The sequence below is a fragment of the Drosophila ficusphila genome, unplaced genomic scaffold (assembly GCF_018152265.1).
Source record: "Drosophila ficusphila isolate 14025-0441.05 unplaced genomic scaffold, ASM1815226v1 contig_106, whole genome shotgun sequence".
NCBI classification, from domain to species: domain Eukaryota; kingdom Metazoa; phylum Arthropoda; class Insecta; order Diptera; family Drosophilidae; genus Drosophila; species Drosophila ficusphila.
In genome coordinates, this window is record NW_025063993.1 from 2,740,889 (window position 1) to 2,757,172 (window position 16,284).

Sequence of the window (16,284 nt, forward strand, 5' to 3'; positions counted from 1 at the left end):
CTCTCAGATTTAAAGCTATTTCGCTGAAACTTTCCCAAAAGTTGTGTAGTTATTGCACGCAGTATTTAAGTCAAAACGGGCGTATCGGACGAAAGATTGATAAAAAATTATTACGCCGTTGTTTTTGATCATATCGACTTGATTTCTTCCAGATGGTGGTTTTTAACTACATACAAATTCGAATTAAATTTTATTAAAATAAATTTTAATAAAATTTAGCTGCCATAGGAAAGGTCCTTAGGAAAAATCTATATATGTAGAATTAAAGGGAAACAAGAAAGGAAGCTAGCTTCGGCAAGCCGAAGCTTATATACCCTTGCAGTCGTCAAATATGTCGAAAAAAATACATAAAGGCTAAACAACATCGAAGCTAAGACGATTTTTCTATTCATTTTTCATATTTTCGACTATAGATCATATGGGAGCTATATGATATAGTTGTCCGATTTTCATCAAATTTAATTCGTAATTCAAGAGTCGTTAGAAAACTTTAAATTTCAAAAATTATGCTTATCAAAAAAAAACCAACGATGTTATAATTTTATTTCCGTTATTTCTATATAGATTTTTGATCTTTCCTATGGCAGCTATAAGATATAGTTGTCCGATTTTTATGAAACTTTTTTCTCAATATAAGGGTTGTTAAAAAACTTGATGTTCAAAAAATCATGCTCGTGGGATAGAAAACAACGATGCTATCAATTTATTTCTATTAATTCTATATATATTTTTCGATCTCTCCTATGGCAGCTATATGATAGAATTATCCGATTTTGTTCAAATTTAATCCGAAATTCAATAACAGTTAGAAAACGCCATCTTGAAGAATTCAAGTCGATCTGATCAAAAACAACAGAGTGAGATTTTTTTATTTCATTCTCTTGTATTGGAGCTATCCGATATAGTCGGCCGATCCAGCTCGTTCCGACTTATATACTGCGTGCAACAACTACACAACTTTTGGGAAAGTTTCAGCACGATAGCTTTAAAACTGAGAGACTAGTTTGCGCGGAAACGGACAGACGGACAGATGGACAGACGGACAGACGTACAGACGGATTTCGATTCTGCTCGTGATGCTGATCAAGAATATATATACTATATGGGGTCTGAGGTGTCTCCTTCACTGCGTTGCAAACTTCTGACTGAAATTATAATACCCTTTTGCTCTGCAAGGGTATAAAAATCGTTGTTATTCAGTAGACAAGCAAAGTTTTATGAATATAGAATCCTAACATCTTCGATGTTGTTTAGCCTTTAAGTATTTTGTTTTGCCTAAGCTGACTTCCTTTTTTTATTGTTTTTTATTGATTATTGCTTTTGAAAATCGTAAAAAAAATGTATTAAAGAAAACAAAATTGATTTAATGAAAATAAAAGTAAAAATTATTTTTAACTCTGGCTGTTAAAATTTTAATTACAAGTTTGCCGCATTGCGACTTTTCGATCCCATAAAGTATACATATATATCTTATCTTTTAGACAAGCCCGTCATTCTCTATTCTTACACACAAACCAGTCTCCCAGTTTTAAGGCTATTCAGCTAAAACGAACAGAAGAACTGTTTTTTTTTTAAACCGGATGTCTTATCATATGACTGTCATTGAAAACATCAACATTTTTTTTAAGGATAAGGGAAATATATATTATATTGCTGGTATACAAATAATGCAAGTTAATTTGATTTTAATCAATTTTTTATTTCATATTTAAAAGTCTACATTCTAATGTCATCCTACTTTTTTGTATAAGTGTGAGGTTAGAAAAGTGTCGTAGAAAATATATTATTATTATTACGTACGTTTATACATTAAACACAAGGTGCATTTTCTTACACATAGTCCAATCTTTAGATAAAAACTGTCTTATAAAACTGATGTTACCGCATATACAGAATTACTACGGCAGGATTCGTATTGCTTTCAAGTTGTAGATGCAATAGTGAAATATTCACATGGAAAAGTATATTTGTGCAGACTTAAAAGATCATGCACGGATGGATTACGCTATGTACTGATAATTTGCGATTAACTAACGTATTCGTATTTTAATAAAATGCATTCGGCAATTCAGAAGAATCAATTTGAGCATAAGCATTTGTCTTTTATGTTTGTATGGATTTATTGCTTGCAAGGTGATAACAAATGGAAACATAAAAGCGAATGTAAGCTAACTTAATGTAATGGACGGAAAACTAATATTAGTTAAGGGGTGCAAAAATATAAAAATCTGAATTTCAGTGGGATATTCTCTATTGGCAGTTTTTACTTGACACAGAACTGCTAATTTATGAAGATATTCGGATATAAATAATAGTTGAATCCAGTAACTCATTAAATAATCATTCAAATCTTCAAACTCAACTTTAATCTTAGGCCTAAATAATAAATCTTAGCTATAGCATGTTGGTTTCGATGGAATTTTGTTCACTGTTCGTTGTATGGAGCGCGAATGTCTCAAATAGCGCTGGACTTCTCTTTTAGCTCAAATTGAATCTTCTGAAATATGTCCTAGAATCGATCCTTTGAAGTAGCGCTGTACTCCAGCTCGTTTAGGTTTTGAATTTCCTGCAGCTCCTGGAACTTTTCGTGATCCCGAATGTGGGCATAGTTAGCCGACAGGCACATCAGGTAATGTACCAGACTGAGCAGCACCAAGAGGGTGGATAGGGTTGCCAATATGAACATGACCTCAGCGTTCTCCACGCCGTCTTTGCAGAATGCCTTTATCTCGTACTTTTCGCAGACTTTCATATCTTCGGCTTTTGTGTTTGGTGGAAACATAAAATCTGTGGGATGGGAGACATTTAAAAATCTTCTTAAAGGTATATATTTTATTCAACTAGTTCTTACGGAATTGGGTCAGATCAATGCAGCTTTGAGAGTGCTCTACACTCGAGCACATGTTCCAGAACATTGTATAAATGAAGGTAACCACTACCAGGAAGCACAGGATCAGGCTCCAGACAAAGTTTAGCAGGTACGTTATTCCCATGAGAACGGCGCATGAGATTCGACCGCCTACTCGCGATCTCCACGCCCTGTAAACCTTGTATCTGGTGGCTCCGGTGGCCAAAAATCCGACGAAAAGAATCATGAACCCAAGGGCCGCCATACCAGCTCCGATTATTACAAATATCATCTGCACCGCTTCGATCCTTAACGAGTTACATAGTTCAAGTAAATGATTTTTTTTCAGTGCTAGTTAATTACTCACCAGATCAGTCGCAGATGAAAGACCTGGTCCAGCATTATGACGGTGAGTGAGGCGCCTCGGTACATGGTGAAGCAGAATATTCCGACTCCCAGGAGGCACATTAGAGTGGCTATGAGAGTGGCGTAGGGGATTCGCGCCATGCATGATTGGCAACATTCACCTGGAAATATGAAATTGCATTTAAGACAAATTATTGGATTTAAAATTTGTGTTTTTTATACTTTATTTTATTTAGACTGCTTTAATCGAATTAATCCGAATATACTATTAGCACAGTGAGTAAGAAAATAAAGAAATCATACTTTAAAAAAGAAATCATATTTTTAAAATCCTACAAGGGTATTTGTAAAAGACAGTGTGGCTTATAAAAACTTACTAAATTATTAAAACAACATTATAAAAATTTCAAAATATAGGTATGTAAAAATAAATAAAGATTACTACAAAGAGTTTTTTGACATATTTAAAAGTTGTGTATGCAAATGTTAATCTAGGTAATTATCAACATCATAAAATAATCAAAACCAAACAAAACCAGAATATTTGTTTGATTTTTGTCTTTTAGTTAATTTTTAGTCTTTATTGTTTTCGATATAATTTAGTTGTTAATTAAACATTAATTAAAACAGCTGACTTACTAAAGAGAGATGGAAATCAAGACAAATAACTGAGATACAGATTGACTGACAGAGAAATTATAGTAAGGTGAATAAAAAAATTGTTAGCGTTTAAAAACATATGCGCATGGTACTTTTGAGACGATACACACACAAATGCGAGTTGCTTGTGCAAGCATAAATGGGAAAGACAGTGATAAGATAACAGGTGAACCAGCGACTGGTGGCTACAGGTTCTCCAGTGATTCACGAAAAGCAAATAGTCACAAGGTGTACACACAATTCTATGAGAGTGAAATCGATTGATTGCATCCCGGAGTGCAATTCGTGCTCCGGAAGTATTTTGGAACTCGGGTCGTACCTTCTCCACCTCGCTCTGTGTACCTGTCCAAGGAGTGATCCGAGCGGTACGAGTTCCGCCTTCGGTTCTGGATGGACGGATTGTACGGATTTCCGTTGTAGGCGCGCGTCAGGACTCCGCCATCATCCTCGAAGTTCGTCTCGAGCAGGATCTCCTCGCGGGGATCCCGGATGCGATCACGGTTGTTCCCCTTGCCCGGCATACTGCACAGTGCTTTGTGGAATCGGGAGTCACAGAGAAGTTTAGTTACACACTGCCCAGGGAAAAAGCTAGCCGAAAGAAGCCGCACACAATGAATCACAAGCACACCGACGTCACCCAATCAACAGTTTCAATGATAATAATTAGTCTTTATAGGAATGGCAGCGAACAGCGACTGGCGCTCCCGTAGAAAAGAAAACTGAAAACTCTGAATGGGATCGACCATGGGAGAATAGGTACAAGGTTGTCTCGTCGTCTGCCAAATTGTTCGGGCTTAGTCCGTTAACGTTCAGAGTAGGGTTGTCGAATATTTTTAAAATATGGTATTAGGGAGAATTGTTTTATTAATTTTTTGTTTCCAATATGTCTCAATATTTAATTAATATTATATTAATTTCTTTTATTTTGTTTCGGCTTTTTATTTTCAAATAGAATATGTGCGGGTTCCAACAAAAAATTTTCCTTTTAATAAACTCTTGTAAACAGTTGCTGTTAGTTTATAAATGCACCAACATATTTAGCAAGGCTAACAATATAAGAATACATTTTTTTCTCAAGGCAACAAAAATATACCCATTGCAATATGACAGTCAATTTTAAGATCTATGCACTACATAAGGGTTAGACAAAAAACTTTATTGCAGTTTCTCTCGCACTTATTAGGAAACACCCTTTCCTTCGCACTTATTGTAAGTATTGTTAACGGACCGACGCTCCAGTAGAATACAAAACTGACGACTCTCAATGGAAGGCGCCTCTTATAACTACTCTTTAAAGAGCGTAGCGTTGATTTTTGTATCTCTTAATATAATATGAAAACACAGATAAAAATATTTGCTGATTTTAAGTAAAAAGAAAACATAATTAAAAACAAACTTCATTCGTAAAAAATCATAATTTGGTTAAGACCAAGCGTTGGTGTCAGATGTAACAAAACTTTGAAATTACACCAAAATTAGGCTCGTTTTCAATTTAATAGCAACAAGTTAAATTTAAAAAGAGTTGATCAATAATTGTTATTTACCAGCTGAAAATTTTGATAAATTATGTCTACATTTTTTTTCTGTGTAAGTCTTTCGTTTTGCTTTAATTAACGAGGCAATTGGTTCGAACTTGCTGGCAGAAGTTCACAACTTCGGTTAGGTCAAAAAGTCACACCAATAAAGGAAAAAGACAAATTTTAGAGTAATTAGCATCTTTAAAACATTACAGGAATGGAATAAGTTAAACCTTTGTAAACACAAATTTTTAAAGAATATTATGCTCTAATTAGTTTTATAATGTATAGATATACATATAGAGAAGTTCCTATAGTTTATTTAGTCGTCACACTTACAAAATTTATTTATGAACTTCTCCTTGAAATATAACTAAGATATTTATGAGCCTTGTGGCGACTGAGGTCATAAATATTCCTCTAGCTCTTGCATAAACTATAATATCATTAAAAAACCTTTCCACATGTTTAACAAAATCCTTCATTTACTTCCTCTTGAAATATAACTAAGACAACTATGTGCTGAGCTGCAGCTTAAGGCCTAGTCAAGACAGACGGGACAACGACCTTAGAAATGCGAAACATCCAGTAAACATCCTGCCAGCGAAGCGAGTGAAGAGCCTGAGCCTTTTAAATGCATCCGCATTTGAGAGGTTCTCACCGGAAGTCCCGCGGTGTCTGTGCCAGTCGGAATGAAAATTGCCGCCGAGGCTTTGGGCCAGATGCCTTATTCCAGATGCCAAATGCTGGATGCCAATGACACCAAGACACAAGCCTAGGCTCCGCATTAGAGCCAAACATTAATTCCGGTAGCGTGCAATGACACTTTGCGAACGAAATAATGCGGACTGCTAGAGCGTAAATAAAATAACTTGGAAAGTTTAGCTGCAAACTGTAAAATTCTTGTAGACTGGGCCTTGTCATAAAAAGTGTATAAGCGAATTGTTCATTACAACTTATTCAATTAGTTATTTAAATACATGTACACTTTCTGATAAAACTGTTAAGTTTATTAATTAAGATAGAATCTACCATAACTTTAGTTTCGCGCTAAAGGGCTAATTTCTCAAATGCGACTTTAACGTTGGCAGTGAATCCCACCATACTTTGAGGAAGTTGCTTTATCATCTAATGTTAATACATACTTTTTTGCATCTTTTCAAGTCAAATCTTTATAATCTTACGAAACGAAAACACCATAAGACATAAAATTAATTCTTGACTGAAAATTTTTTACTTGATTATTGTGTTCATAAAATATGGTTTACTAAGTTTTTACAATATGTACTACATATCTAATATAAATTAAAATAAATTCTGTCGGGATTAAACCATCGAAGATTTTAAATTTGGCGTCTGTATGCGTCATTACAATATAATTTAAACTAAGTGATCATTTAGTGAAATAAAAACTTCTAAATAAAATAAGAGCTCAGAATACAAAGTTTAAATTTACGTTAAAGGCTGCACAATACAGTTTTAGACTTTAAGAAGATATTTACCCAACTGGAGCCAGTAAAGTTATTATCTTAGCAAGTAGTTTATATTATTTATTTATCACAGAGTTGGTTTACTTTTTAGTCATCCGTAAAATATATGCCTAAGCTGTCTGCTAACTTACCCATTTTAATGGCTGTGATTTGTAAGCAGTTTGCGCTGTAAAATTATATCATTTAAATATCTTCACTATCAATGCAAATACTTCTGCAGTGCAATTTGTGTGTTGAAATTTCTGAAGTCTTTTACATATGTTTGTATGTGTACACAAACGCACAAGCACTTTGCTCCACTTGGCAAACTAAAAACAAGTTTTAAGGTGTGAGCTTCGAAGTGGAGGGGGAATCTGAACTCGCGCTTAAACTGTTTGCGTTGCACTTGGTCCTTATATAAAATTGAAATTTAAACCGAAAACGACAGGTGGTTATATTATGAATGCTATAAGTTATTCGCACACATTTATTAACCTAGGCTTCGAAGTAGCTCAACTGAATTCGTCTAAAAACAAAACGTATCTACACAATAACGAGTTTATTGTGAATATGGATACATATCGATAACAACATTGAAACCCTAAGCGTTAGTTCATTTTAGTATTCATCGGTTTTTTTAAGGCATTTAAAAAATAATACTGTTTGTCAAAATGGGACAAATAGTTTTTGGATAAGACACAATTTTATTAATTTAATGATTTACATTTTCTGTGCTCCCAAAGGGTATTTTAACTATTGGAGCTTAAAAAGTTTGATATGAAAGACAATTTTGCCTTACTCCAATAAAATGAGGAAAATAACGGTTCAGGTTGAATATTTTTCAAGTCTATAATTTTTTTAAGTCTATCATAAATCTATACGATGGTTTTTTGATAAATATGTCCAGCCTAAGCCCCTGTCTGGGATCAAACCCTTGATACCTCATTCGATACAATACATATCAACAGAAAAATGTCTAGTGGAGTTCGAGTATTATAAAGGCACTGCCCCTTCGCGGCGCCCCTGTCGATAGATCACGACCAGCCGATAGTTCTGGTCATCTTCCATCGCCTGTTGGGCTCAGTGGATTTTTGCAAATTTAGTTGATATTATCATTTTAAATGCCGGAATAGCAGCCGTCGAGGCTGTTGTAATACTCCCGGCGATATTGTATACTATTAAGCTGCCAGACAACGTATTCGAACAATGAACAGGACGTGAGAGCGGCGGATTCGTGAACCGGCCAACCATTTTACATACTTGTTGTTGCTGCGCGCTGCACTCTGAAACTCGACGAAATATATTTGCTTTTGCTGATGTATTTCGGCCGAAAGCAGCGAATCGAATCATCGTGTCGACTGCAAATATAGCCGCTTTTTTAGCTTACGCAAGCAATACGCCATTGGAGGTCTCTTCGATGTCTAGGCACTGAGACTGGAGTTTAAAAGATCGGTCACACAGACAGAAAGGCAGAAGAGCCGCCCGGCAAACATGTTGCGTCTTATGTTGGCTTTCCTGGTGGCCACCACCACTTCGGCCGACGATTCCCTCCAGCGCATTCGGCGTGCAGCCATCGACGTGGATAATCCAAAAGCTATGCACAGCATCATCGACCTGGCTGAGTGCCAGGACCTAAAGAAGCTTTGCGCGCACCACAAGTTCACAGACAACCTGTCCATGCTGGAGTGCGCACTAACTTTCAGCTCCAGTCAGCTGGAGGACCTCCCGGAGGCCTGCCAGCATGAGCTGTGGCTGCAGCAACGCCAGTTGCAGCTGCCCGCCTGGATGGAGAGCAGCTTCCTGCCCTTATATTGTCCCGCCGAGCGGTCCAAGCTAGAGAGCTGTCTAAACTCCGTGCACCTGTGGAGCTGCCTGGATCAGCAGCGACTGAAACTGCCGCAGAGCAGCGCCTGCCATCAGCACCTGAGAAAAGGCTACGAGTCTCTGGGCCAGGATTATAGCGCTGTTGACGAGTTTTACACCGTCTGTGGACAGCTCGTTGAGGAGCACAAGTGCGGGCGGCTAAACATCGACCACTTGCCCTCCGTACTTTCCCAATTGGGCACCGTTCAATGCCTCCAGGAGAGTGCCCCGAAGCCAATCGAGCCAATCTGTCAGAGCGCCATCAACTCCATCGAGCTGCAGCGTGGAATGCTTGAACTGTTTCGGGTCTGCCAGGAGGATCTCTCCTCTTTGTGCTCTCAGGTAAGTAATGTCCACATGTGAGTTGAGACTACGCATACATACATGCCGCTTAGAAACGCCAAAAATAGTCTTAAGTTCTCAAACAAATTATATTTTGTAGCATATAAAGGACGTACAAAAAATATTTTAGAGATAAGGGGCGAAATCATTGACCCTAAAAAAAAAATAGTGCGAGTTCAACAGTCGAAAAATAATGAGTACCATTTTGGAATAGGATCACTGTAAAATACAACAGATAAGATTCGATTCCATGTCGAATAAGTTGCTGTATTTTTCAGTAAAAATGAACATTTTTAATATTCAATATAGTTTAGACATTTTATGATTGTGATATTTTCCAAAAATACATTTGTCTCGTATGCTTTTGCTTTTATCAAAATGTTATATTTTAGCCTTTTTTAATTATACTTTAAAGGATTAATTAATAACTGAAACTAACTATATTTCTGTTTCAGGAAAAGCCTGGCACTGCTGGCGGTTTCAAGTGCCTTGTGCGGCACAAGAACCACCCTTCAATGTCGCCCCAGTGCGCCTCGCAAATCACAATGAGGGATCAGCAGATGGGCCGCGACTACCGCGTGTCCCACGGTTTGGCCAAGGCCTGTAAGGACGATATCAAGACGTATCATTGCCGTCGCGGTGTCTCCGAGGACAAGCACGTACGACTGGCCCAGATCCTGCTCTGCTTGGAGTCGGTGTCGAAAAACGGGACAAAATTGGCGCCCCCTTGCCTCGCCGAGTTGACGGACCACCGTCGCATGCTGATGACGGACTACCAGCTCTCGCCGGAGCTTCTCAACGACTGTGCCGATGACATACCCAAATTCTGTCCGGATGAGCACAAGGCGCAGCTGGTTAATGGCATGGCGAGTACTGGTGGCGAGATTATTCATTGCCTTCTTGAGCATGTTAAGGCCAGGCGTCAACAGCGACGGGTGACGGCACAGTGCCAGCGGGGATTGGAAACCCTGATAAAGGCAAGTGACGCCGGCGAGGACTGGCGCGTGGATCCGGTGCTTAGGCGGGCCTGCAAGCCAGTTGTGGACGTGGCCTGCAAAGATGTGCAAGGAGGCGACGCGCGAGTCATGACTTGTCTGGTGGAGCACATTGGCACCCCTGTGATGCTTCCCGAATGCGAGCAAGCTCTGCTTATCATCGAGTACTTCGTTGCTAGAGACTTCAAGTTGGACCCGCAGCTGTACAAACACTGTCGCGATGACGCAGTGAAGTATTGCCGTGCAAAGAAGCAATGGGATGATGCGCAGAACATTCAAATGGATCCGGAAAGGGGACCCATGATTCTCCCCTGTCTGCATCGCATGGCTTTCAGCGAGGACGAGCATCAGACTTTGCGGAAAGACTGCTTTAAGGAGGTGAAACGTGTGATGAGACAGCGCGCCATATCCATGGACTTAATCCCCGAGGTAGAAGACTACTGTCTCAACGATCTCTCAGCGTTCTGCGCCGACTGCACGGAAAAGGGCAGTGAAATGGAGTGTCTGCAAAAGAATATGGACCAACTGCAGCCGGAATGCAAAACAGTGGTGGTCAAGTACACTGAGGAGGAGGCCGCTCACGTGGAACTCAATCCCGTCATTATGAACGTGTGCGGTGAGGCAATGCAGCAGCACTGCTCGGCGATCCTCAAGAGCGGCAAGGATAATGGTAACTAAAGTTCCCCAAAAATTTATACAGTTTTAAGACAGATTTTTAATCCCTTACAGGCGACATGATGGACTGTCTAATAGCGCACAAAAACGATGCAGATCTACGAAAGGACCTCCGGTGTCGCGCCGCCATAGAACACTTTCAGATCATCTCGCTTAAAAGCTTCCACTTCACCACCAAGTTCAAGGAGGCATGCCGTCCATACGTTCAGCGCTTCTGCTCCTCGAGCGCCACCAAAAACGAGGTGGTGGCCTGCCTTAGCGAGGTGATGCGCAACGACACTATCAAGGCGCAGCGCCATCAGATTCCCAAGGAATGCCGCCACCAGGTGAAGGCGCAACTCTACCAGCAGCGCGAGAGCATTCAATTGGACCCCAAGCTGGCGAACGCCTGCAAGCGTGAGCTGGAACAATTCTGCGAGGAGGAAAAGGGTCCCGGTCAGGTGAATGAAAAAGCAAGTTATCTAACTCATCCTTAACCACAAAGCCGCCTTAACACTAAAGAGGGTTATAATGATATATGTTGATAACAGGAAACAGAAAGCATATAGAATATATATTTATGATTGATTATTAAGTATTTGCTTGCTTAAAATATGTCAGTTATACTTCTGTCCGAGTCTTCAAGTACTATATCAAGTATATATATAAGGCTGTACTTTCCTGTTCAACATATAATCACTATGACTCGTGCTTATCACATTTCACACCCAAAATCGAAAGACTGTACCCAGATAGCAATGACTAATTTATTTGGACCCTGCAGGCTCTGGAGTGCCTTATAAGAAAAACGAGTAGCTTGGGCAAGCCCTGTCATCATGCGATCTTTATGGTCAAGAAATCGGAGCTGGGTGACAGCGGCACTGACTACACGCTCCTCACCACGTGCAAGGAGATGATCTACAAGTTCTGTCCAAGCACTGACTCGGCAAAGCTTTTGGATTGCCTGAAGACATACAAGGATGACACACAGTTCGACCAGAGGTGCCATTTGGTGGTGGTCAACCGTATGATCGAGCAAAACACGGACTTCCGGTTCAATCCTTCGCTGCAAAGCGCCTGCGGAAAGAACATCGACCGGTATTGCTCCAATATTGTGGCCAGTGCTCTGCCCAACGAGGAGCTGAATGGAAAGGTGAGTGGATAACCTATTGCACTTTAGCAAGAATTTATAAGCTTAGATAACTGCATAGCCATATATTATAATTTAATCAAACATACTAGTTTTGGCGTTTACTAAAGTAAATCGCTAGCCGGTTTTTCATTTCATTTTGAAATGCGCTTTTTCTTTAAATATTTATACTACCTATGAATTGGTTGGACAATCAAAACTCCATATCTTCACGCTGCAGTCTCCCATTGTCAGGATCGTCTATTGCTACCGTCAACGTTTCCAATAAATCGTCGCCTTTAGTTAACTTTAAGTTAAGTTGATTATATGGCCCACTGGCACTGGTCAGGGGACTCAGTTCGCTGGGAACGCCATCGATGGCGAATGAGGTCCACAATTCTACCATTTTCTGTGCCATCTCTGTGTCCTCTCCCTCCAAGGGATGAGTGGCAAACAGATAAATGTTGTCGTTTGAGTGATGGACTCCTCCATTAAATGGATAGTGTGCATTTCCGAACTCATAACCAAATCGAGTGTATTTGCCCTCGTACTCAAAACTATAGAGATACACTGGCGTAAGGGGTTGTTGGTCGTAAATTTTTGTGGCCAGCGTAATCACTGGAGACTTCATAAATATTGTTGAAGTAAGCTGTGGGAGAGGCGGTTAACAGGCACTAAGAAACTTCAATGTATAGTGGGTAATTTAAAAGCTCACATCAAAGTACGCAGGAACCGCAGCATTGTGATCATGGCTGTTGAGGATCTGTGGTTTAAACAGTAACCGACTCAAGGTGTTATCTGTGAGTCCCGTCGTATCGTTAACCAAATTATTGATGCCCTGTACAAACTGACGAACACTCAACGAACTCACATTCGACACTTTAGAAGCGACAGCATCATAATAGCCTATAAAAAGTGATTTAGCATTCAAAAAATAATTGAAAACTTAACTTTTCCGTCACATACTTGCTAGAACGAACGAGCCATCGTGTTGAGTAAACCCGGTAAGCAGGGGGATTTGCCTGCGATAGCTCTTCACCAGCTCACTGGGATGTTGCGGCAGGATACCCTGCAGGTCTCCCACAAGAGGCGAAAAAGACTCCGAACTCGTGGCGATCAGGATGTCTTTGACCTTGGCCTCTCGTAGGCATTCCACTAGCTTATCCTGCTGGCCGCAGCTCAGACATCCCAGCTTGGCACAGATCTGTTGCGATTGTGCTTTTGGATCCTTGTTGATAGCCCAGCTGGCGAAAATCGAGCCCGACTGCACAATCGCTCGCTTGAACAGATTCTCGCCAGTTTTGGGGCTCAGCAGCAAGGCACTGGCTACTCCACCACCGGCACTCTGGCCAAAAATAGTCACCTTTTGGGGGTCACCACCAAAGCGGCTGATGTGTGTTTGGACCCAATCGAGAGCCAAAAGGATATCCGCAATGGGAGCGTTTCCGGGAAGCTCTTCCGTGTAAGTCGACAGCCATCCGAGAGCGCCCACGCGATATTGTGGCACAACGAGCACCACATCTTTCTCTAGGATGTAGTTCGGTGGGTGATCCTCTGCGGACCCATTGTAGTAACCTCCCCCGTAGATATAAAACATTACAGGCTGGCTACCATATAGCTAAATTAAGGGTTTGCTTTAGTTTCTTTTTGTTATGTGATCGTTGCAGTCATTCTACTACTCTTACTCACGTTTTTAGTGTAGACCGACAGATTCAGACAATCCTCGAGTTCAGCATCTGACAACTGGCCATCTAGATTGGTTATCACTGGGCAGCGCTGACCAAAGTTCAGGGCGCTGAGAGTGCCAGTCCACGGTGATCGAGCCACAGGTGGCTATCCATAAAAATGTAGAATAGAAATCGTTTATATTTCGTCATACGGCTGCTTATCAGTTAAGGCGGGCGAAAATAGCTTATATGTCTATATAAACAACACAGAAGCGTTTGAGAAAGCTAAACTATCTGCATTTATTTCAAAACACCTTTTTTTATATTTCTATTAGCTCCAATTTATATTTATAACTTTGTTACACTTGTCAACGTTTACAGAAAACTGGGCAGATATTGGTATATCTGCAGGTATTGAAGCTTCTAAGATTTAGCTTTATAGCAAAGGTTACGCTCAGACTCACCCGAAATCGCAGGTCCTTTGTTGGCGGTTCGGCAAATGGAATGCCACGAAACTGCATAAAGGTTTGATCCGTCCAAGCTGTGTACCCATAATTCCCAAGCACTTCGCCCTGACCATTCGATAGCTCTACCTTTACCGTACTTTCTTCAGACGCGTTGGCTCCATGGTTTCCGGTGAGGAAAATCACAAGAAAACCGGTTAAGGCAGCGGTCGCTACACCGCACAGCGTCAACATCATGTATACGCCCCGTTTACGCATCAGACCCGACTGATTTCGACTTTGAACGAGAACTGAGTGCCAGAATGAAAAGGCTCTGGTGTCTAACGTAGTGCTTGCAACGATTAGAGGTATAGTCGCTGGATGACGGGCAAAACGTGAATATTTCCGTGCGTTGTTATCTGCGTTACGCTATATAAATCCCTGTCAATTGTACAAGCTTTCAATTGACTTTTAATTAGCGGGTTAAGAAATGTTTATTAAACTGTCGGAGAAAGTTTTTTCTTAACCAAAACGTTATTACTTATTTATTTGGTTTGGCGAACTCAAAACAGTTTTAATATTTTTATTGCTTTCTACATCTTCCACAGGCAATGATTAGCTCAGTTATTGAAACCATAATAATATTGTTGCTTCTTAGGTAATTCACTGTCTAAAAGACAAGTTCCGCCAGTCAGCTCTGGACGAACCATGTGCCAAGGAGATGATCAAGATCCTTCAGGAGCAGGCCCTCAACTACAAGCTGAATCCCCTGCTGCAGGTGTTTTGCAAATCTGAGATCCAGGAGTTGTGCAAGGCTAACATTGATTCTGATGAGCATGGTCAGTTGGCGGAATGTTTGAAGACGGCCTTCCTGCAAAAGCAGATAATCAACCGGCAGTGCCAGATGGAGGTGGCCACTCTGATCGCCGAAGCCAAGGCCGACATCCATGTCGATCCCATCCTAGAAACGGCTTGCACCGTGGATCTGCTACGATACTGTTCAAAGGTGTCGGCTGGCAATGGACGAAGTGAGTGGTTATACCTATTATCAAAAATGTAGGATTATTAATTATAAATACTATCTAACCGAACAGAAATTGTTCCTAAGAACGTAACGATTTAGTTTATTTATTTTAGTGAATGCAGTGTCGTTCGTATAGTTTTTTGACTGCACTCGTAGAGTTAAATGTATAAGAACCAATCACGAGCTTATAACTTTGATGAACAAAACCACAATTAATCGTTGTTTGGAGTTTATATAAACAAAGTAAATTATTTACATTTAAAAACTGGAATCACGCTTTCTACATTCCTTTTTTATTTTTAAACTAAGCTAGAAGATCTCTCATAAAAATTTATATTTATGTGTTACGTTTGTTATAACATCTTATTATTAATTCCCTCTCTTAGAGCTGAACTGCCTTAGAACGCTGCTAAAGGATACGCCGAACTCACTGGAAGCGGACTGCCGAGAAAAGCTGCAGCGGCGCATCGAGATGTTCCGAAACGCGGACGACACGCTGGCACTGCCGCCCGGGGACATGCAGCAGCTGGTTCAGCAGGTGGTCGCCTCGCCGGCGCGTAAATTTTTCCTTGTGATACTGATGAGCGCCACGGGACTGGTCTTCCTCACCGGCATCTTCCTGGGACGGGCCACCAAACGTGCAATGGGCTTAAAGAATAAATAATTCAAATAGTAGACTGTAGTGTTGCTGTGTAGACGGAAAGTTCATATTTGCGAGCTTGTTGTTTTCCATTTCGGCTGACCCCATGACCCGATTCCTATCCTTGCTTCCTCTCATCCTGCTGCATCCAGCCTGCCTTTTTAATATTTGTGTGAGCAATTTGTGGCTTAATCGATTGTAAGACCAAAAATTAAGCGAAAAAAGAGGAAACAATAAAATATTCTAGTTCCATTCTTAGGGCCTTTTTGTTATACTTTTTTGTAACAATTTCACCTGTATATTAAATTGTATTTTTGTAAACAAACTGTGCATTTTGAAAATTTATCGCATGGGCTGGGTACTTTGGTCGAAACTTTCTTACAGCAAATGTTGAGCTTAAAAAACGTTTCCAAATTAAGGAGGCATTTTCTGAAATTTGTAATTTAATTTTAAAGTTTAAATTTATATTTGATCCGAATTCTTTAAAAGAAATTTAGTAATTCAATGTCGAAAAACTAGCTACTGGAATTAAAACTTATTTATTTTTTTTATTAATAATACTAATATTTTTAGCTTAGGTCAGTTATGTATTTTGTTTAGCTCCACAAGTGGTTTTGGTGTTGAAATAAATACGTTCCATAAGCTTTAGCACATTTTTGAGAGCCGG

General features: G+C 40.0%; 3 protein-coding genes across 5 annotated transcripts; 1 reads left to right on the plus strand and 2 right to left on the minus strand.

Annotated features, from left to right (window-relative positions):
* Nucleotides 1-1,678: 1,678 nt before the first annotated feature.
* On the minus strand, nt 1,679-7,429 carry LOC108088921 (neuronal membrane glycoprotein M6-a). Of its 2 annotated transcripts, XM_017186937.2 has the most exons (5): nt 7,013-7,429; nt 4,194-4,406; nt 3,216-3,375; nt 2,852-3,156; nt 1,679-2,787 (listed from the first exon to the last, which is right to left on the minus strand). In XM_017186937.2, exons 1-5 carry the CDS (start codon nt 7,014-7,016, stop codon nt 2,510-2,512), a joined length of 960 nt encoding a protein of 319 aa, XP_017042426.1. In that variant the 5' UTR covers nt 7,017-7,429; the 3' UTR covers nt 1,679-2,509. The 2 variants fall into 2 exon arrangements, with proteins under 2 accessions (XP_017042426.1, XP_017042427.1); XM_017186938.2 differs by lacking the exon at nt 4,194-4,406 and having other exon boundaries at nt 7,013-7,428.
* A 487-nt stretch (nt 7,430-7,916) lies between these two features.
* On the plus strand, nt 7,917-15,942 carry LOC108088871 (Golgi apparatus protein 1). 2 transcript variants are annotated; one of them, XM_017186858.1, is made up of 6 exons: nt 7,917-9,065; nt 9,521-10,730; nt 10,790-11,187; nt 11,499-11,867; nt 14,612-14,981; nt 15,364-15,942. In XM_017186858.1, the coding sequence occupies exons 1-6, from the start codon at nt 8,352-8,354 to the stop codon at nt 15,639-15,641; spliced, it is 3,339 nt and encodes a 1,112-aa protein (XP_017042347.1). In that variant the 5' UTR covers nt 7,917-8,351; the 3' UTR covers nt 15,642-15,942. The 2 variants fall into 2 exon arrangements, with proteins under 2 accessions (XP_017042347.1, XP_017042348.1); XM_017186859.1 differs by having other exon boundaries at nt 10,790-11,175.
* Nucleotides 11,919-14,560, minus strand: LOC108088872 (glutactin). The gene is made up of 5 exons (XM_017186860.2): nt 13,975-14,560; nt 13,533-13,676; nt 12,810-13,461; nt 12,559-12,749; nt 11,919-12,492 (listed from the first exon to the last, which is right to left on the minus strand). Exons 1-5 carry the CDS (start codon nt 14,230-14,232, stop codon nt 12,058-12,060), a joined length of 1,680 nt encoding a protein of 559 aa, XP_017042349.1. The 5' UTR covers nt 14,233-14,560; the 3' UTR covers nt 11,919-12,057.
* Nucleotides 15,943-16,284: the final 342 nt, after the last annotated feature.